The 22,698-nt window shown below is 41.9% G+C and overlaps 1 protein-coding gene across 1 annotated transcript in view; it reads left to right on the top strand.

Annotated features, from left to right (window-relative positions):
* CBX6 (chromobox 6) overlaps nt 1-22,698 on the top strand; it is a 105,515-nt gene that overhangs the window by 48,945 nt on the left and 33,872 nt on the right. Inside the window, exon 3 of the mRNA XM_069231302.1 lies at nt 1,167-1,232. Coding sequence (XP_069087403.1) covers nt 1,167-1,232 — 66 coding nt within the window. The remainder of the gene's footprint in view (nt 1-1,166; nt 1,233-22,698) is intronic.

Raw genomic sequence — 22,698 nt, forward strand, 5'->3', positions numbered from 1 at the left:
ATCACCTGGAGGGACAGAGGCAATAAAATATGCTGGTAATATCCAAGCTGGGCCACTTTTGAGCTATACAAGCGATCCTTCCCATTAGGGAACTGTAGTGATAGTACGAGTTAAGGTACAGCCAACAAGTCTGATACATACAAATGAAACATGCCCTCACAAAACACAGCAACAAATTTGAGGAGGTGGCTGATTATACACCACTAGAAGACAGGCTGCTCACTGCCCTCTTGCATAAACATGCAGTTTCCCAGATCTATATGGCACTTATAATGAACAGTCAACCACCCATAGCCGCACTGAAAGACCTGGGGCAGGGATTTGGGGATCCTTGAAAAGGGGAACTCGGAAGAGGTATGCTGCTATACCAGTAAGGCAGCCATCACAACAAGGTTCTGCCTGTTGCAGCTTAAAATACTGCACCAAGCACATCTTGCCAAGACCAGTATTTCCCCATTGAGAAAATGGAAAACAATAGTAAATGTACGAAGGTTCCAGCCAGTTGTTAACATTACATCATACTTTATGGGGCTGTCTGTGAACACAACTCATTTTGGGCGCAAGTGGGAAAGACTACCTCAAGGATGATGGGGAAGACGTGGACCTCATGTGGCATTAATTATAGTCAAGTGAGACATCAGGATATCGTGGCAGCTTAGGGACTAATGAAACACTGGACTACAGATATGGATTGGAGTATGCAGGCAGGAGAGATGACGTACACAGCCCGTGGCTGCCCTCAAAGAGATAAAAAAACATCTGAGCCAATGAAAGGACTATCTCCAGATGGAATGAAGATATCTGAGACAAGGGAAGGGGTCCATTCAGATGACACTAGGAACTGGAGGTTAGCTAGGAGGAAAGACCTAAGTGGGGAGGATAGAGGGACTATGTGTTATATTGCTTGTGCTTGAACAACTGTAAGGTTCTCACACCGTCCACACCACATAATACTGTAAGTGGATACTTGACTATAGTAGTCGAAATGAATAACTGTTTGTTTTTAGTTTATCCAATGGTTTACAATGCTAATGAAAAATCTAATAAAAAGTTTATTTTTTATTTTTAAAGAGTATGTTTAACATCCAGTCATCAATTGAATTGTTATTCTCACTTACAAATCCTGACCTTTAATTCTTTTGCCTTTATTTGTTCTTTTCTTTCAGGTACAGCACTTGGGAGCCAGAAGAGAATATTCTGGACTCGCGACTCATTGTGGCCTTTGAGCAAAAGTGAGCTTATATCTAATCAATATTCAATATCGATCTGTTGATATATACACATCCTCTGTTACCTGCACTGCCGGCTATCACCCATCTCATGCCATTGATAGTGCCAGTCATAGATTGATGCACTTGCCTCTTTCGTCACTAGAGCCCTGATACACCCTGGAATGTTAGTATAAAAATTATAGCCGTCCCTTGCAAGCACAGCATATGTTACACGCCTGGTGTCACTGATTAGGTCAGTCTTTATTATGATGCACATTTCCCTGTTACCTACAACGCCCCTACTCTCACATACATGATGCCCATGGTAATGTCAATATAAGAATGGATCCACCTATCTTTGTATTACCTACACAGGTTCCTCTTTCTTTTACCTGATGTGCCTGGTGTTGTCGAACTATGATTTGGTGCACCTGCCCCTATTGTCTGTGTATCCCTATCTCACATCTAACATGTCTGGTCATTAATGCCAGTGGAAACACCTCTCTCTTACAGCTCACACTTTCTCACCTGGCATTCGTGGCAGTGTCAGACTGACCTGTTGGGCAATCAGATAGTGCCCGATGGGCTGGTCTGACAGATAGGTGTGTGAGTCGAAGTTGTAGCAGTTGTGAGCCAGTGTTTTGGCAGCTGTAGGACTTTTTTTTTTAGCAGGTGTGGGCTGTTTTTTTTTTTTACAGTTGATCTCCCTGATATTACCACTTTTTAGCTGTATGCTTCGCTAATCTGGGCCCTTTTATTCTGGTGCCTGAGCTTCTATTTTTGTCCCAGTCTTACCCTGATCCTTGGTATTAAATATCAATACGTAGTTGCCTCTGCGGTGCAAGAAGGACCGGAAAACGAGTCTCCAAAATATCACCTTAATATTTTAAGGGGAATTACTCATGATCTTCCATCTGTGTGTGCTGTGATCGTTCAACAACCATCACAGTCAACTTCCTGTTTTTTCAGCCATTTGACAGAATATAGGAATAAAGGGGTTATTGACGCATTCCACACTTATGTATTTTTTCTCATTTTCTCTCTTCTACCTGGAAGAGATTTCGTTTATGCATCTTTTCCAGTTGATTGCCTACTAAAAACGAAATTGTGGGGGAGTTATTGCATGGCCGGCCTTATGACAAGCGGGCCTCATTCCTTTGAGCGCTCCGTGTGCATCGTGGATAATGGAGACTCTAGTCCTGAACAAAGAGGAAGACCCAGTACTAGGTTGGGCAGAGACCCATCAAGACGGCCTAATGCTGATAATTATTTCCATGCAAAGGATATAAAGAAAGAATTCTTGCTTCAGCAAAGAATAAAATCCTGTGATATGAGATGCAGGATCCTGCTGTATTCTGACCTAGCACCAACAAAACTACTTGTTAATGTTTTCTGTATATATCTAACCACAAACCCGAGTTGCCTTTCAATTTTGTGCATGCTGTTGAAGAAGCAATTCATTGAGTGTCATGGTTTACTGTCAGTGGCTGATTTTCAGCTATCCTCTGTGTTTCATTTGTGGACATTTTCACCTGAATTCCTGTCTGTTCTGTTTGGGACTTCAACCAGGGTTGCTGAGGATGGTGTTGCAAGTAGAATCAGAAGCACTAGAAACCATTTGTTATTTCACAGGACCCCCACCACTACCATAAAGGTCTGAGGGATCCAGAAATGTGCATGGTACCTATTTTGTCACCACCTTTTCCTGCTCTGGGGCATATAACTACTTGAGAGGTAGCCTCCATGGTTATGAGGTGGCACATACCTGTTAGTGGAAATGCACCCCATTGCAAGACTCTGGATCATATGGTGCCAAATTACATATTCCCTGATAAGGTTATTACAGTAACTCAAAAGAGTACTCCTACCTTGGAACACCACCAAACCTACTTGAGCTGTTCAGGTTCCTGAGCCAAAAACTAAATAAGGTCAGTAGACCCAGTGACAAATCATGTCACAGTCCCAGTAGTGTTTTTTGTTTCCAGTGTGACTGCCCAAAAAATCCAAGCCTTTCACCAATTCACATAAATTGCTCCACTCAGTGAATCAGTGAAGGTCTTAATATTTTCTTGTATTCGTTTCCCTGTTTCCATGATATTGCCTACTTTTGATTCTCTTTCTTTGTACAAACCCAAGGAGAAAACCAATTTAGAATAACAGGAGACAACACAGCCTTATGCATTGATCCCAGTACCATTGATGTCTTCTCATTCAAAACTGAGATGGAAATTTCTGATAGTGTTAGGCAAACTAATGAAACCAAGATTAGAGAACTCACAACCTAATATTGTCTGCGCTCCAGCTCCTCAATCTCAATCAACTGCCTACAGGGGAGATTGCACTTAAAGAAGGTTATTTATTTCCTGATGCTGAATCCAGGTCTGCCATACCTGTTCAAACAGTGTTATGACTTGAGCATGTAAAAGACAAAAATCTTATTTTTTTCAATGTATGCATTCATATTTACTTTTTACAACTTAGTACAATCAACACGTATGAATTTAGCTCCGTGTCCTTGACAAATCTCAGTTACCCCCATACCTCCCTCAGTGCCCCCACCATTAGGATTTTCAGATTCTGTTTCCCTCCCTTGTGTGTATAGTTCCTTTTCATTCCTATGTCCATCCCTCTGCCGCCGTGCCTGTTTTCAGTGTACTGACAATGTTGTTATGATGCTATAATGGCCTGCCAGCTGCTGCATACCTATTGATTTTCTTAAAGCGCTCTCTATTCTCAGACACCACTCTCCTCTTCGATGCTCATATCAATGCCAGCTAACACCCTTCGATGGTTGTAATTTGCTTACTCAATATCCTCGCAATATCTCTCTTAGCCCTTATAAACCCCAACACAGAGAACATTAGTTTGGCCCTAGGAAGATCTACATCATTTGAAATACACAAGGGGACAAATTAGAGGTTGCAGGGTAGAGCTGCATCCAGTATAGCAGTTAATCATTTGATTATATCTTCCCTTAAAGTGAATGTTACGACATTTCAAGTTGTGGGAAGAATCATGCTTTCACCTCTGTTACGTTTGTTATAAGGTGGGAAACTGTGCCCTCTCTAATTTTTGTAAAGCCTATTTGTAGAATAATACACCCTGTGTAGATTTTTAAGATAGATTAACCTCAGTCTCGACTTAATAGCCACTTCCACTGGTGCATTAGTAGAGCTCCCCACTCATTATCTTCTAATGGCCCCACATCACCATTAGTGTCTGCAAGTTGCCTAGTTGTTGATAAAGGTTTGGCAAATAAATGAAACTGCTTTATTATTTAACTCTTCCAGAGGGGTGCTGTCTGCCATTTCTGTCCTGTTTACCGATTAGGCCTCCAGTGTGTGACTGAGCTAGCTATATTAGGAGGTTTGGATTTTCCCCTGTGTGTATGCTTTCTGTAATTTGTCATATGTTTCAGCCCTTCCCCGTCCATCACACACCTCCTCTTAGATATAACTATAAGGTCCAACTGTTGAAAGTCTGTTAATTTATTTACTTCTTTCAGTATTTTCCCTTGATATTGTGGGGTTTCTCTTGTTATCTTTCCATGCCACCCAAAGGACTGTGTGGCCTTATCACAGGTACAGGAGTGAGTCCCAGCAGCATCATTCTGTACAGCTTCCCATATATGTTACTCACATGTGGTGGGGGTTGGAATAACGTCTAGTAATTAAAATGACTTTACGTTAAAACACCATTTTAATGTTAAGTGAAATGCCCATCGCAATGCACGGTTGGGGTAGAGGAGTTGGAAGCAGGACCTCACCCGGCATTGTGCTGCTCCCACCCATGCTTGCTGCTCCTGCCCTCCCCTCCTTGCCATCTGTTGTCCAAGTCCATGCCCCTCCTCCCTCATTACAGCCATGTGTGGCTGTTGTTTTGCCACTACCCTTCCCGTTTTCCCTGAGCAGTTAGCTTACTGCCCTATCCACCTCTTCCATACCCTCTGTTGTCTTGAGTCCATGCACCACCCCCTCCGTCCTTCCATGGACCTGCCACTGCCCCTCCTATCTACTTTGAGTGTTCCGTTGAGCTGCCACTGCTCCTCTTACCTACCTAGCATGGTCAGACGACTGCTGCCTGTCCCTGCCACCTCTACCCTGCCTGTCCGAGTTCCATCCCTTATCCCATCTCCCCTGTCCTCCATGGTCCATTGTGCTGCCACTCCCCTCTGCCCTCCATGCTCTGTTGTGCTGGAACCGCTCCTCCTGCGTAGTCTGTTGTGAAGCCCCTTCCCACTCTTGTCTGTGTGCAGCCTCTACCCCTCCCTTCTGTCCTCCATGGTCCTTTGTGCATGCCCCTAACCCCTCCCTCTTGCTCACCATGGCCGTTGTGTTGCCACTAACCCTCCCGTTTGTCATGCATGGCCTTCTGTGCTTCCACTTGCCCTATGTGGTCAACTTGCTGCCCCTCACACCCTCCCACCTTCCTTCTGTTGTCCGTGGGTATGCCTTTATAGTCTCTTTGTTGCCCTCCATGGTGTGTTGTGCTTCCAATACCCATCCCATCTGCCCTTAATGGTCAGCTTGCTGCTCCAGCCCTGCCCCGCTGCCTCTTGCCTTCCGATTTTGAAGTGCAGCCCCTATTCCCTTCCTCCTGCCTTGTCTGGTCTGTTGTGCCCCTGGCCCCTCCATCCTACCTTCATGGTCTGTTATGCTGCAACTGATCCACCTGTCTGTCCTATATCATCAGCTTGATGCCCATGCCTCTTTCCCCTCTGCTCTCTGTCGTCCATGTGCACGGTCCTGTCCCCTCCCTATTGGTTTCCCTGGTCTGTTGTGCTGCACTGCTGCCCATATTGCCCTGTGTGGTGTACTGTGCTGCTGCAATCCCTGATGCCTGCACTTTAAGGTATTTTTGGTACCCCTGCCGATCTCCCTCCTGTCCTCTGTTATCCGAGTCCATGCCTCTACACAATTCCTCCTGCCCTAAGTGATCCAATGTACCATACTTGCCAACATTTTGAACTTGGTAAAAGGGAGATTTTGAAACAAAACCTTGGGAGTTGATTTTCCTCATTGACTTACATTGAAAATGAGGAGATTTTAGGTAGGAGACAGATTAATTAAAGACCTTTTCAGGCCTCGAAAAATCATAAAAATGTAACTAGACCTGTAGGTCAAGAAACTTGAATAATCTACTCGACCTAACTGTAATGTTCTTGACCTGTAAATGGGTCTCAAATCGTGTGCGCCCAGGCAAATATAGTCCCGTTTTTCTTCATTGTCTATTATAACTGCACCTTCAGATATGTGAGCTCATTAAACAGACTAAACATTTGTTCCATGTATTAAAAGAATATACCCCATGTATAGGGGACACATGATCCATGAATTGCCTCTTAGTTTACTATTAGCATTTCATCAGGAATGTTTCTCAGTTTATGTTTAGACACTCACTTTTAATAAATATATTACTAAAGCATGATGTAGTACCACCCTGTCATTTACAGACAGTACATTTTCATGAAATGCCCAAAAACCTTACCACTGCCTTGCAACTTTACTGATAAAACTATAAAGTATATTAACAATAATCTGTGAAAATTGGGTTTCAGAAAACATATTTATGCTTTCACATCATTAAGTAAAGTGTTCTGATTTGTTTTCATCATATTAAAATATATTTTTCATCATGCAGAAATACATAAAATGGGCTTTTACAACTACTTAAATATATTTTGAAATGTTTGTGTATTAGGAATAACCCAACACCCTACAGCCCTTCATTTCACACTCTTTGTACAGAAGGTCATACAGCTCATATTACAAAATCCTGGAACTCTGTCTTCTTACAGTTAATTTTCCTTCTGTCTGCAAATTGACTTATGACCTCTGTCTCTGAACACAGAGCAAATGTCACAAGATAAGAACAAGATTCAAAGGCGTCTTTATTGCTCCTTCACTTTCTGGCTGAACAGAACATGTGTTCTTGGTCAACTCACCAGAAGGGGGGAGTAGGTCCTAAATATAGCTTGATCTGGAAAAAAAAAAGACTCTCCATAACGAGTTGGTGAGTAGATTTTTCGAGGCCTGCTTTTGGACTTAAAAAAATTGTGAGTCTCCTGCCTGAATCGAATCTGTTGGCATGTATGGTTGTACTGCCACAGCCTCTTCCTTCTGCCCTCAATTGTCTGTTAAATTGCCACAGCCTCTCTTGCCTGTCCTGCATGGTTGGTTGTTACCCCTGACACCCTTTCCCCTGCCCTCCATGGTTCATTGTGCTGCTACTGCCCCTCCTGCCTGCCTAGCTTAGTCAACTAGTTGACTCAGCATACTCTTCCCTGCCCTCAGTTATCTGAGGCCGTGCTCCTGACATCTGCCTCCCCAAGGTATTCTAATGAACAACTAGATCGCTAACATTCTTTATTTATTACACAAGTGTGGCACGCTTGTCATCTAGATGTAATCAAAACTGTAATATCTAAACCATTTCCTTTAGAAATTATAAATATGAGAGGGTCTTATTCCCATAGAAATTACGGCTAGTGCACTAAAAAACTAAATTGAGGACATATTTTCTGAGTCCTCAAATAGAGACAAAGCTCTTTTAAATTATTTGCTATCTTTATGTACTAAAATGAATGTGTCCTTGTGTAACTCATGCTCATGTAAAGCACTCCAATACCTTCGGGTCAAGTCTGCGCTTTACAAAAGTGCAAAAAAACCAAAACATTAAGGCTCTCATTATGACTTTGGCGGTCTTTTCAGAAGACCGCCGAAGCCACGGGTGCCAGAAGACCTCCAGTGCTGGCCACCATATTAAGAGTACTGAAGGATTTCCGCCACAATTTGGGTGGAAATCCTCCAGTAGTTGTACTGGCGGTCCGAGGCGGAGGGGCAGTTCCACCGACGGCCCCACCCTGCCAAAAGGCCGCCACCAGCCATATTACGACCTGTAACACGGCCTGGCGGTATCCTGATGGCTGGGTGCTGCCGGCGGTGGAAGTGCCTGTTCCTGTTCCTTGCCGGGCAACCTCCTCGCCGAACAAGGTAAGTCTATCGTCCGACAGGGGAGGAGGGCGGGGAGTGTTGTGTGTGAGTGAGTGTTGTCTGTGTGTGTGTGTGTGTGTTGTCTGTGTGTGTGTGTGTGTGTGTGTGTGTGTGTGTGTGTGTGTGTGTGTGTGTGTGTGTATGGGTGTTTGAATCCATGTTTGAATGTGCGTTAGTATGGGTGTTTGAATGCATGTATGATTGTTGAAGTGAATGCGTGTTGGAATGTGTGTGTGAATGCCAGTATGGATGGATATATTTGTGTGAATGCGAGTATGGATGCATGTATGGATGTGTGTGTATGAATGCGTGTGAGTAAATGCGTGTATGGATGCATGTGTGCGAATGCGTGTATAAGTGTAGATGAATGAGTGTATGTGGGGTGCTTGTGTATGCCGGGAGGAGGGGGGGGGTTCTGTTCCGGAAATGGGGTAGGGATGTGCTGTTCTGGGAGGGGGGTGCTGATATGGAAGTGGGGTGGGGGGATATTGAGTTTGCAGGAGGGGTTGGGAGAGTTGTCTGCCGGTGACAGGAACAAAATTTCCTGTCATCAGTAGCCTTTCTGGCAGGGTTTTTGTGGTGGTGCTACCACCGCGGAAACTCTGGTGGAAAGCCGACTCGTTATACCACCGACGGTCTTCAGTGGACCGCCGGGTCAGAGTTGCTAATCTCCAGCCTGGCTGTTCAACCTCTCTGGCGGTGCAAGCGGGCATGTGATGGGTTGGCAGAGGCCAACCCACCACACTCATAATGTGGCAGTCTTCACCGCCGGCCCGGCCTAAGTGTTTTGCACACTTCTGTCATTGGGCTATACTTGGGCTACATTTAGGTGGTATGTGTGCTACATTTGAGCTCTTTTTAGGTCAAGCGAGCAAGCACTCTGTCCTGTTGTAATCGCTCTGTGGGCTTTTAACCATGCCCATCACTATCCCTCGTTCATGGGCTTGCCTTTCAAAAATCCTTTGTTATCACTGATAAATGCTTTAGGTTTATCCCTCTTGGGGCAATTTTGTTAGCGCCTCTGCCATCAACCCTCTTACATTGATAATTGCACTTTTTCCGATACGTTTCACTGCAGCACAGTTAACCTCCTGCAATCATGGGAAAATCATTTAATCAACCCTTGCCTAAAAAACAACAAGCAGTAGCAAAGCCAATAGGTTGTACTTAGCCAAGATCTATTGACTTTATCTATGCTATTTCCTAGCCTTGTACAGCAGTGTGGCTGCTATGCAACATAGCTGAAAGTAAAAAATAAAAAAGGTGCTATGGCTTGGTCAATGCTTACTCCATCATAGCGTTTTTTTATTTTATTTTGAACCATGCTGCACAGCAGCCGTGCAACTGTACAACATAGCAAAACAGATTGACAAAGCCAATAGATCTCGCATAGGTGAGACCTGTTGGCTTTACCAGTGCTTTGAGGAAAAAAATGATATGATGACGCTAGCGCTGGACGTGTCTACCTTATTCATTAGGTCGAGCGCACAAGCAATTTGACCTGTTGTAATCTATCTGTGGGCTGTTAACCATGCCCACTGCATGCCCATCACTATCGCTTGTTCATGGGATTGCCTTTCAAAAATACTTTGTTATAATTAGTAAAAGCTTTACGTTTTCCCTCAGTGGATCAGTTTTGGTACCGCCTTGGACACCAACCCTGTTACATGGATAATTGCATGTTTGCTGATACGTCTGACTGCAAGCAAACTTCTTTTTCCTTTTGTGTCTCTCCTTCGGGCTCATGGCGGCTGTGGCACTTTGAATCGGCTCGCTTATGTCAACTGTTTTACTTTTCATTTTCAATTTATGTGGCAAGAGAAGTCCAGTTAGGAATTTACAATGCCAAAAGCTCGAACTCGAGCAAAAGCGAGACCCATTACATTACAAATGCTTGTTTCCCTGATGGCCATCTTGATAGATTCATTTGTTATGAAGCTCCCTAATTTCCTTATTTACTGCAGTTTCTTCAGTACAAAATGCTTTGTTTTCCACTTCGATTCCATCAAGATGGCGTTCGGAGGTGCCACATTTTTGGCATAAATTGAGAATGTTACCACTCTAGTTGCTCATTAGAACACTGTAAGCTGCTGATCACTTCGGAATTAACTGGCAGTCTGTTGCTGGTGTTGAAAATGCATGTTTCAGTCTGCATGTCAGAATGTTTTAATTAAATAGAATAGAAAGATTTTTGAGAACTCTGGTCCAAATTTTTTTTTCTACAACACTAACTATAATTTCTATGACAAAATGAACCCCTTTATTTTGTTCCTTTCTAAATTAAATGTTTTAAGTTTTACCAGTTTTATTCAGTGAAGATGGCTTCAGGTGTGCCACGCTTTTGTCATAAGTAAGACTATTAGCGCTCTAGTTGTTCTTTCGAACACTCTGGGATGCTGTAGTAGAACACAAGGGAATAGAGATTTTCTTAGCTTTGTGAAAGGGCCTCTTGATTTTATTAAAGACACAGAGGCGAGTATTATGCTATCTTTTCTTGCATTTATTTGAATAACAGGCAAGAAAAAACTACAACTCCCAGCATGCTTTAGTAAAAGAACTACAAAATACTGTCATAACAAACATTCAATGACATGAAGATTATTGCTTAAAGGTCTTGACTGGGAGCAACAAGTTTTCATTTCTTGCCAAGCATAAGGACATTGAAACGACGGTATAGTAATCATAACGACAGATAAAGATAAACATAAAAAAGACAAGTTCTTGAAATAATTCCCAATCTGTAGAGTCTGAGGGCATAGTTGTAAATAATCTGTGTCCATCGTATGTTCTTTTTTGCAGGAATGGTTGAGGAAGGAAAAACAAAAATGTTCCAGAATACGCTTTTATGTAGATTGTTCTTAAGGTTTTTGGTTAGTGGATGCACTGAAGGCTGCCGAAAAAGAAAAAGGGAGGGGTTAAAATATGTGGTGGAATATTACTCGCCTTTGTGTCTTTAATAAAATCAAGACTCTTTTACAAAGCTAAGAAAATCTCCATTTTATTTCAAGACCCGGAGGCTCCTATTATCCTAGTTTAAAGCACTGACGTAATTACATTAGCAACATGAGGAACAGGTTTGCAGTAAAAAGTGCTAGAAGTAGAAACACTGTCCAGTCATCAGATTTGAGAACGTCATTTAGACTGGCTCGAGCCCAGAAGGCCTTATGTGTCATAGCACCCCTGGTAGAATGGGCCCCAAAAACTGAAATATTAATACCTGCCAGACTCATAACCAATTTATTCTAATGGGCTGGGAGAAGAAACAGGATTGTGGGGATTTCTGAAAGAAATAAGGAGTTATGGTTCTGATAACTTACTCAAATATTTAGTTTTTGAAATGTATTGTCTTAAACATATTCCAACACATAGTGTTGGTTGGTCAGGAAAATAAGGATAAAAGACAGACATTAAGCTGATTTTATTTCTTCTGCGAATTTGAAAGAATACACCAGAAGGAGTATAATCTACAGAAGTAACTTCCAAAGCTTTAACATCAGAAAGACGGTTCAAAGACATTAAACATAAAATCGTAGTCAATTTAGCAGACAAAAGCTTTAAAGATAAAAATATGTTATAAGGTTGATGAACAAAATATTGCAGTTACATTTACATCCCACATTGAACTGTATTTTGGTAAAGGTTTTTTTTAAAAGAAGACATATAAGTGGATGTTCAGCCACTGGCTTTCCATCACTTCCGACATGTTCCGCTCATAGTGCTGATCTGTATGTGTTAACTGTGCTACAAGCTTTTCCTTGAGAAGCTAACGAAGCTAGAAAGTAAAAAATCAAAGTTACATCTGCTGAAAAAGGGATTTGCACCCCTTTTCCATGCACCAGCTATCCCATACTTTCCAAGCTGTTCTGAATACCTTGGATGTACCTGGAGCCCAAGATTGTTGAATGAAATGGACAACTTTTGATGAAATTCCTGGGATTCTTCAGGAAGATCCAAAACCATCCATGCCACCAGCGTGAGGGATTGACTGATGATTAGATTGTGTAATAGGCCCTGGGGGATTCGGAAGCCAGTATTAGAATAATGGAAGTAGAAAAAGTTGATCTATTGACAACTCCAGGATACGAAGGGAACCAGGATTGGCCCTGCCAAAAAGTAGTGATTAGAAGAACCTTTGCTTTCTGATGCCTTATTTGAGCGAGGACTTGGGATATCATTATGAATGGAGGAAATGAATAATTTATTTGAGTTGACCAATCTTGGAGAAAAGCATCCGTTGCTAAGGCTTGAGGATCCGGCCTTCAACTGTAAAAATAAGGAAGTTGAGTATTCAAGTGAGAAGCAAACAGATCTACTGGAAAGGGACGGAATCTGGATTTTTTTTTTTGAATATTGATGGATGAAGGCGCCAGTCGCTTGAATCTCAAAGATATCTGGAACACCAGCCTGCTGTCGTATTCATGTTCCCAGGAAGATATTCTGCTTGAACTGAAATTTGTTTCTGGAGACAAAATTCCAAGAAATTTCTGGCTAGCTGGATTAGCTGTTTGGACCTTGTACTTCCTAGGTGATTTATATAACGAACCGCTGATTGGTTGTCCATTCGAAGAAGAATGGGGCAGCTTATTCTGTCTTTGGCAAAAGTTTGGATCGCAAAGGAACCTGCAAGCATCTCTAAACATTTGATGTGCAATGATGACTCCTTTTTGTTTTTTTTTACCATACGCCGCCAGTCAAGAGCTGACCATATCTTGCGCCCCAACCAGCCCGACTTGCATTGTATTGCAAGACAAGATCTAGGGCTGTAGAGAATATTACTCTCTCGTTCCATGCTTCTAGGTGATCCAACCTCCATTGGAGTTCTGAACGAGAATCATGATCTAGAGGAATTATGTATCCATAAGTGAAACCTTTTTGAAGATGGCAAATCTTGAACCTCTGCAAAGCCTCATAATGTGAGGGACCTGGAAAAATGGCTTGAATTGAGGATGCCAGAAGACATATAATTCGAGCTAAGAGTCCGATAGAATGGATTTTTCGCTTTCTTGATGTGAGATATCTTCTCTTTTGGGAGTTGAAGGATCGATTTGTCTGAATCTATTACAAAACCTAGAAATTCTATTTGTCGAGCTGGAATTAGTGTTGATTTCTCTTTGTTTATGAGAAAACCCAAATTGTGAAGGAGAGAATTTAAGTTGATTAAATGTGTCATTAGTAAGGTTCTGTCCTGATGTAGTAGAAGGAAATTGTCTAAGTAAGCTAGTAATCTGACACCTTGTGCTCTCATGAGGGTTATGACTGGTTTCAACATCTTTGTGGAACACCGAGGAGCTGAAGACAGTCCAAAGGGTAGGGTTTTAAACTGGTAAAAAGAGTATGTCTGCTGAAATTGAAGAAATGTCTTTTATTATTGGTGAACCGGAATTGAAAGATGTGCATCCTGCAGATCCAGGCGCATCATCCAATCCTGTTCAATTAACAAGTCTCTGAGATGGAGAATTGTCTCCGTTTTGAAATGATGATATAATACATAATGTTAAAGCATCTTAGGTTTATGACTGGATGAAACCTTTTGTTTTTCTTTTGGACTAAAAATAATGTACTTACAAAACTCTTTGGATGAGGGGAAGAAACTTCTATGGCTCGTTTGTGAAGAAGTGTTAGGATTTCTTGAGATAGAAAAGAGAGGGAGTTTTGAATTTTGCCCTGGGTTGGAATTCCATAAAGAGCTATACAGTAACCATGTATTTTTGAAGAACCCAAGGATCTGGAGTTATCATTTTCCAAGTAGAGAGAAACAGTTTTGTACGTCCTCCTATTGGAGGACGGCCAAAAGATGGAATGCTTACCTGAGCTCTGGGGTCCTCTGTTTCTGGACCCACAATATCTGAAGAGTCTGCTTTTTTAGGTATGAAATTGTGGTTTATAATCCTGTTGCCATCTGAAGCAGCCTTTGTTTTGGGTAAATTCACACTGTGAGGTATATCGGCTGGCAAAGCAGCTCATGCCTTTGCTGCCCCTGCCAAAAACACCACCATGAAACATCTTCTGTGGAGAAGTTTGTATCTTATCTATTGAAGCAAAAGTAGCAATGTATTTACTCCGTTCTTAAATAAATGAGTCACTGAAGAGTAAACCGTTTTCTTCTTGACCCATCTCTTTGTAGGCTAAATTGCTCATTTTTGGATCAATTATCAATACTTTTGCATCTCTCTTGTGCCATGGCAGAATTGGCATTTCCTAAAAGACCTATCGCCCTCTGGGTCCAGTTTGACAAGGTAATAGGGTTGTCTTTGGTGCCCTCCATCTTCGCTTCTTCCTCCAGGTCTAAAATTCTAATAAGAGGACCTGTGAGATCCAGCATCTGCTCTGACAGTTTGTCCAGGCTCTGGATACATCTTTTTTTAGGGCCCTTCCCGAAGTTAGTAAAAAATAAGAGCATGTTGGGATCAATAGTTGGTGTGGCAGCGATATTGGGAGGCATAGAAGGATGAGAAAATTCTGCACGAAGTCTATTGCGTGATAATTTATCCAGTAGTTGCCTCAATTTGTTAGATACATTAAGAAATACATGCTCATAAGGCGACCATTCAGTGGAATTTGGGTCACGGATAAGCATAGGATCAAACATCGGTGGACCTGGAAATCCAAAAGTGCATCAGTATCAGTTTTGGATGATTCTCCCAATTCATTAAGAGAAGTTTTTCTCCACAGGCCCAGACCAGATCATTATGTCTGGATCATCCTTGTCCATGTTGTCATCAGAAACACCCATGTCATCATCTGTATTGTGTATCTGAGTTACCTTAATAGGAAAATGTATTTTAATTGAACTATTAGAAACATCAGCCAAGTGTTGAGAAGAATCATTGGAAATATTCATATCACTTGTCACACGTTTCTTGGCCTTTTTTAAGATTAATGTGTTTGGAATCAGTGACCAATATTTTTTTTTATAGAGACCTCAAGGGTTTTGCAAATATTAGTCATAGATGGTGTTATAGCTTGTTGCACTGAATCTTTAATAGAAGAATTCAGATTGTCTTTAAACATTTGTGTTTCTTCATCATCAGAAAACACTTTCCATTTTTTATTTAAATGAATTTCATATATATATTGAAAAAGATTAAATGTGAGTTCAAAAATAAACACTGAAATATATAAGATTTAAAACATTATTTATGATAAGTCAAACAATGTCACCACGTCAAAAAAGGCAAAAGAACTTGCTCTTCTAATCAGTAAAAATGGAGGCAGGCCCGAGGGTGTGTCTCTGTAAGGAAGGTGGGATTTGAGAAAAACAGATGGATCTGCTGGCAGTGAGTGCATAGGACCGAGTTAAGAGGACTCTGTTACTGACGAATCCAAAATAGGTGGGGTGAGGACCCCATGTTTGTTGTTTGCAGATGATACTTTGCTACTATCCCAAACTGCTTTTGGACTTGCTAACTTCCTCGAGAAGTTCACAGGTTTTTGCAAAGACAATGGATTGGAAATTAACACTTCCAAAACCAAGTACATGGTATTTGGTGATACAAAAAAATAAAGTGAGGAAACTGATATTTTTGGATGGGGAAGCTTTAGAAAGAGTGACTGACTTCGATTATTTAGGAATCAGATTGGAGGACTCACACAAATGGTAGGCTCATTTATCGAACTCCTTTATGAGCCTAAAACAAAAGTCTGGGGGTATTTTGAGATGTGCCGCTAGATCCCCTAGGTTTGCAGTCACTCCTGTGATGGAAATATATAAAGCCCAAGCGAGAGGGGGGGTATTATATGGTGCAGAGCTATGGGGACATTGTAATTTGAATGACCTAGAAAGAGCCAAAATTTTTCTCATAAAAGCTTTATTAAAAGTACCTGCAAGTTCCCCGACCTTGCCCATCAGGATGGATTTAAATCTTCACTCCATCTCGCATATAGCTGCCCTAAGGCCGTTAATGTACTGGATTAGGATCTGGTCCTTGGACATTTTTAGCCCATATAGAGTCTGGCTGAGTGCCCTGATGAGCACGCATGCTACAAAAAAAGTTAGGTGGTGCAATTATGTTGAAAACACCTTCACTAAACTTGGGTTGGGAGCCTATTGGATAGACCCTTCTCACCTCCCAAAACATGCTATGCAGGTTGCAAAAATGCGTACTGGTTAAATGTACAAGTAGAAAAGTTAGCAGAGGTGCCTTTGTTTAGTATGACAAATAGCTTTCTATCATTCAAATGCTACTATGAATTTGAGCATTATATGGATTTGATTTTATCTCCTTTAGCACCTGCACTTTACCTTAGATTTAAATTAGGACTGCTACCACTACACCCTTTCACTTGCAGATGGACCAAACCTATAGTTATTCTGATTTATGCCCAATGGGATGTAGAGTTGCCAAATGCATAGCCCATGTCTTATTTCATTGCCCCGCCTATGCCAAGCAGAGGCACATTGGATTATACCACTCTGCAGATCCAGGGGTTTTAGGAATCGGCTATTAGCCCTTAGGATTTTTAAAACAAGTCCTCATGGGAATGTGGCATGCACACTGGCAACATTTTTGGAGCCAATTTGGTATATTAGATGTAAAACTTTGAAGTGTAACTTATAATGCATTGTACTGATGTTGTTGTGAGCATGAAACTGTAGTTTGATAATATTTTATAGATGATTCATGATTATTAGTTTACAAACTAGAATAGGAGTTGTGCTGTACTCCTGAAGTCATGTTTTTAATATCGAGTTACAATTTTAAATTTATTATATTGTATCTTATTCTTTTATCATTATTTTTACTTTAGATTCCGTATGTAGCACATTTGTCATTTTGTTGTATGTCATTATTAGTCAGTGGATATTATAACACCCTTTTTATTATATTTATCAAAGTGTTTTGTAAATGTGGTTTTATGGTATATTTTTACCGAAATAAACTAAACTTGAATGAATTGAATGAGTTTAGAGGAAGTACACCGCTGTGACGAACTATCAGAATCAAATGAGCTGCTTGGTTGTCTGACAAGGCCACGAACTCCTGTCAGGTAAGCGTGCCATTCACTAAGAAGCAACACTCTTGTCAGCACCAACAGAAACAGTGACGCGTTGGCGAGTGAAAACGAGCGCTCCGTCAGAGTTTGACAAAATCTACAGTAACACGTTGCAACTCGCCACGGTCGTCGCGTGAGGGGGAAAAAACACTAATCAATAACAGCGGAATCTACTTACTGTTAAATACTATACATCAGACCCATTTTACACAATACATATAAATGTGCAACTAAATTATTTAAAGTAATGAGACAGATCACATGTAATAGGGTACTTATCTTGCCTGCGAGCAGCAAGAAAAGAGAGGAATTGTTGCTCCCAGATAAGACCTTTCTTTATGCAATAGTCTTCATGTCATTGGATGTTTGTTGTTTATGACTACATTTGGTAGTTCTTTTACTAAAACATGCTGGGAGTGGTAGTTTTTTTTTGGGGGGCTGCTATTCAGATAAATGCAAGAAAAGATACCAGGAGCCTCCGGGTCTTGTAATAAAATCAACTGAAAGGCTGCTCTGTTGGAAGTACATGTTTTATTGAGCATGTGAGACTATGGCTGAGAAGGATAGTGTGATTTTACAGGAAATATGCTCTCATTTTAGCTTCTTGAGCACCTTCCATCACCTCTATAGGAAAATAATGAGAAAACTGTTTTCTCGTAAACATGATACATGAAATCCTAGCTGAAGGTTTTTCCCAGGGTAAAATCACCTTAGAACACACCACAATTCCTAAAATTAGTATGGTACCATCAATAAATGATTTATATTTTAACTAAAATCTGTTATCACCCTTTATATGTTCTTCTTCTAATGACCCTCAAAACTATCATGTATATCATGGAAAAGGCACTGATTCCTTTGCCGACAAAGCGGCTGACCGAGATGGGGTAGCGATGGGGTAGCAACCCCCTAATATACAAAAAAACAAATTTCTCCAGCTCTGGCGATCCTCGCTTCACCCCAAAAGAACAGAAATAGTCTCAGTCACAGAATCTTTATTGAAGAGAACTTTTAATGGCACCAAAAACCCAACGTGTTTCAGAAACCAAGTTTCCTTGATCACGGTTGACAAACTCTTCGACTATTTCCATTTTTATTACTCAATACAGACACCACATCGACATTAAGGACGGACTACAGAAAAATGCAATATTTAACAGTACACTCTCGGCCATCTTTGGATGGCTATTTACAGCGACTCTATAACAAGACTGATATGTCGATTCAATTTACATCACTCGTTTAATCCAGCCCAAGTGGGCAAAAAAACACTAATTGTAATATATTTCATGCAATGTAGAATGGCAAACTTCCAGAGCACCAGGGGTGCCTGTTGGAATGCTCAAGTATTTAGTATTACCGAACTCCTATTGTTGGGTTTGGAATGGCACTCCACTCCAAGCAGGGTTTCGCGATGTATTACAATCCAAGTTTGACAGAAACAAAAGCATCGGACGCATTTCGGCTCCATTGGTCTTTGTCACAATATATATGTTTCTATTTATAATTTAAGATTGTGTGTTATACTCCTGTCAATTCCTATATGCTGACTTCCATCCCCACAACTCTTTCTTAAAGCTAGTTCAGTCACCATAGCCATCCTCCCACATGTTGCGTCTAAGGTCAGTATGCACTGCTATGCAACATTAACTATCCAGAAATTCTACCTTGTGCGCCCTGCTAGGGAATAGTCTCCTACTCTGCCATCTTGCTCAGATCCCACGTCCAGCCCAGTACGTGCCATATACAATCCATAGGGTCCCCATGTGTCTTTTGGTCGACTACATATTGACATCAGTTCTTGATAAACATCAGACTGCGAATTGCAGTAGGCCATATCCGCTAGCCAGTCTTGTGGCGTCCTGAGTGCGCCGCGCGCCCATCTCATTTCAATTCTGTGCTGCGCCATCAGCAGCCCCAATGCAACCAAACATCACCCAGGAGATGGCACCTCCCTATCATAACCCAGCAAAGGAAGTTCAGATACAAACTCCAGTCTTTCACTCGCCATTACCTCAAGTTCCTTTTTCACTGCCTGCCAGAAGCGCTGAACATGAAACACATGTGGCAGTGCCATGTCACGTGCACAAAGTCAGCAACAGACTCCCCACAGCTAGCTCATCTGGCGTCGCTCCGCAGACCACAGCAATGCAGGCGAACAGGTGTATAATACAACCTGCTTATATACTTAAAATGGATTAACATGTGGCTGCTATCCAGGTAGACAGATTGCACTGCTGCACAACAGTATGCCCGCATCTTATCGCTAATGGTGATCTCAAGGTGTCTCTGCCACTCTAATGTAGCCTTGGTGACTCCAGGTCTACAGGCTTCCTGAGTAGAAGCATACAATCGAGATGCAAGGTGTTGTGATAAGGTCTTCGTAAGCAAATGCGTCAGTGCAGATTAAGGAGGTGGCCCAGCAAGGCATGCATTGTGTGTCAATCTCTGTTCTAGTAGAACTGTGCCAACAGAATGCGCTCAGTACCGCCCTGGTCTAAGTCTACCCACATGTGCATCAGGCCCTCCTGAAAGAAATCTCCCATGCTTTGAAGTCCTAGGTTCCATAGTGCAGACACCCTCCCACCCCCTTCTCCTGTCCAAGAGGGAACCTATGGCAGTGTTCCAATGCTATATTGGGTGAATACTGACAAAGTAAGAGCGGTTGGGCCACTTTAATGTCAGCAAGGCTAGGCCACTATAAAATATCAAACGAACAGGTGCCAGTACTGATCCTACTTACACGAGATATGCATTTACATTCATGATCACACAATTAAATCACTGTGATCATCATTTATTTTCATCTAACACATACAGCACTTTTTCATGATTTTTTTTTTTGTTAAGTAGTCGTAAACAGTGGAACAACAAATAAGCAAAACATACATTACATCAAAAAATGTTGTTGATAGCAGCTCACATCACATATAACATAAAATGACATTATCACATTGAATTAACATATGGCAACAACATTCTTTGGATTGTACAACAAAAATCAGTATCCCCCAGTTGAACGGGACATGTTTTTTTGTTGTACACAAATGTAAATACATATCTTGTGTATGTAAGGTCAGCACTGGCACCAGTTCTTTTTATGTATTGGGTGAATGCAGCAGTGAAACAGCCTCCTTCTCCAACTCCCTATGACATACTTTTGCTGTTGTAGACAAAGTATCTATAACATTGTACTTCTGAGTGGATCTCATAAACAGAACCTGAGAAAGCCTCAGCCCTCCTGAGTCAAATGTGCATCCGTTCCTTGGCCTGTGTATCCAGTTGTGAGTGTATGTGTACTGCACCGCCTGATAGTACGCTTCTGAGTATGGAGCAGCAAGCTTTCCCATGTCATACGGTAATGTTAAGGTACCTGTAGTGGCTTGCCTGCCCATGCTGGTCTGTCATGGATAGTGCACAAATTGTGTATATCACACGAGGCAATAGGATCAGGATGCTAGCAAATAAAAACAAAAACCGCAGTAACACCACCATGTTCATTATGACTATCTGGCCTGCGAGCGAAAGTGGGAGATGTATCCAGCCGTCAACAGCCTCTGTTAATTTCTGCTCTGCCATACCATAATACTCCTGAATTACAACCAAAGGGTCAGTACGCACCTGTATACCTAGGTAACGTACAGCATCAGTGGTCCACTGTAAGGAATTTACAGAACCACTTGGGTTGTAGCTGCTGTCAATGGAAATAATCATGACTTCTCCCAATTGATGCGAAGGCCCTAGTGGCGTTGCAAGAGCACCACATCATGCAGTACTGGCGACATGTTCCGTTCTGAGTTGTGGACGTACATCAAAGTGTCAACCGCGTATGCTAAAATAATCAGTGTATAGTGAGGGAAGTGCAGACCTCTGTGTACATGATACTCTCTGAGGGGGCGCACACTAGGGGTTCTGCAACTAGGGCATACAGCATTGGTGATAAGGGGCATCCTTGCCTGGTACCTCTGGTGATTTCTGTGGAATCAATGATTACTTCATTAACTCGTATACTTGCCGTCAGTTTGGTATAGAGTACCTGGATCAAGTGTAGAAACACGTTCCCCATGCCTATATGCTGTAGCAGTGCAGGGACAAAGCTCCATTCCACTGAGTCAAAAGCTTTCTCAGCATCAAGAAATACAGCAGCCACTTTTGTGTCAGGATTAAGACCTTCATTTGCACAAAATAAGGTCTAAAGATAGTATGATAGTGTCTGGCCAGGTACGAACCCAGATTATTCTGGGCCCACCAACCCGGGACGCAGAAGTGCCAATCTATTAGCCAAGAATTTAGAATATAGTTTTGTATCTACATTTAACAATGATAAAGCTCTATAGGATGGACATTTATCCTCTGGTTTCCCAGGCTTCACAAACGTAACTAACATGGCCTTCTCATTGAAGGTGGCATGTAGCGATCATTTATTATTTCCTCATGTAGAGAAATCAGGTGAGGAATCAACTTATCTTGATAGGCCTTGTTAAAGGCTTCCATCAGCCCATCTATACCTGGTGCATTTCCTGTGGGCATATCCTTAAGCACAGCACTGACTTCCGCCGAACTCAGCGGAGCCATAAACTGCTCTCTGTGTTCATTGGTAAGCTGTGTCATAGCGATATGAACCAAGTAATCAGCTGCTGCAGTGTCACCAGGCGTTGATTTCGGGGCGTACAAGTTGTATATTATTGGTGAAATTGTTTGGAAATGTGCTCCGCTGGCTATAGCGGCTCTCCCTGTTCATCCCAAAAAACCAAATTGGCATTCTCCTTGCAAGAGGGCCGCCAGTGTGGCGCGAGGTAATTCGCCCTCTCCCTACATCTGTGTTGCGTAGTTTTGTAAATGATTAAGCTTACTCTGTGCAGTGTCGTTATAGTCCTCTAACTTATTGCAAATGTACCGCACGAGACTAGAATCCACATTCTCTCTGTACGTTCCAGAGCCCCTAGTTCCTGTTCCAATCACTTTAGTCAATTCCAAGTAGAGCAAAGGACTCTGGCGTGTTTTGAGATGATGACCCCCCCCCCCTTATATAAACTTTGAACGCCTCCCAGACTGTGGCAGACTTAGTCACTGAGCCTATGTTCATTCGAAAAACATAGTCTATTGCCTGCGCTAATTTGTCTTTAAAATAAAAGCCGCATCTAACAGAGAATAAGGCGGGAATCGACAAACAAATGGTGCTGGTTGTGAGTTGCCTCATTCCAGTTCCAGCAGTACTGCTGAGTGATCTGAGTATGTGTGTGCCCACGATTTGAAACTGTGAATCCTATGTACCACACTGTGTGACAATAACCAGTAATCTATTTATGTGTGTACATTGTGTGTTGTGGAATAGTGTGTGTGTAGCCCCTGCTGTGAGATGCTGAAAAGGCCAAACATCTAGCAGACCTTGCTGCTTGATCATCTCCTGAATAACATGCTTTGCTTCTGCTGGGCAGCGTGGTGCACCCTTGGAGTGGTCCAACAGTGGGTCAAGTATACAGTTGAAGTCACCACCCGTA

The sequence above is a fragment of the Pleurodeles waltl genome, chromosome 4_2, assembly GCF_031143425.1.
Source record: "Pleurodeles waltl isolate 20211129_DDA chromosome 4_2, aPleWal1.hap1.20221129, whole genome shotgun sequence".
In the NCBI taxonomy this organism is placed as follows: domain Eukaryota; kingdom Metazoa; phylum Chordata; class Amphibia; order Caudata; family Salamandridae; genus Pleurodeles; species Pleurodeles waltl.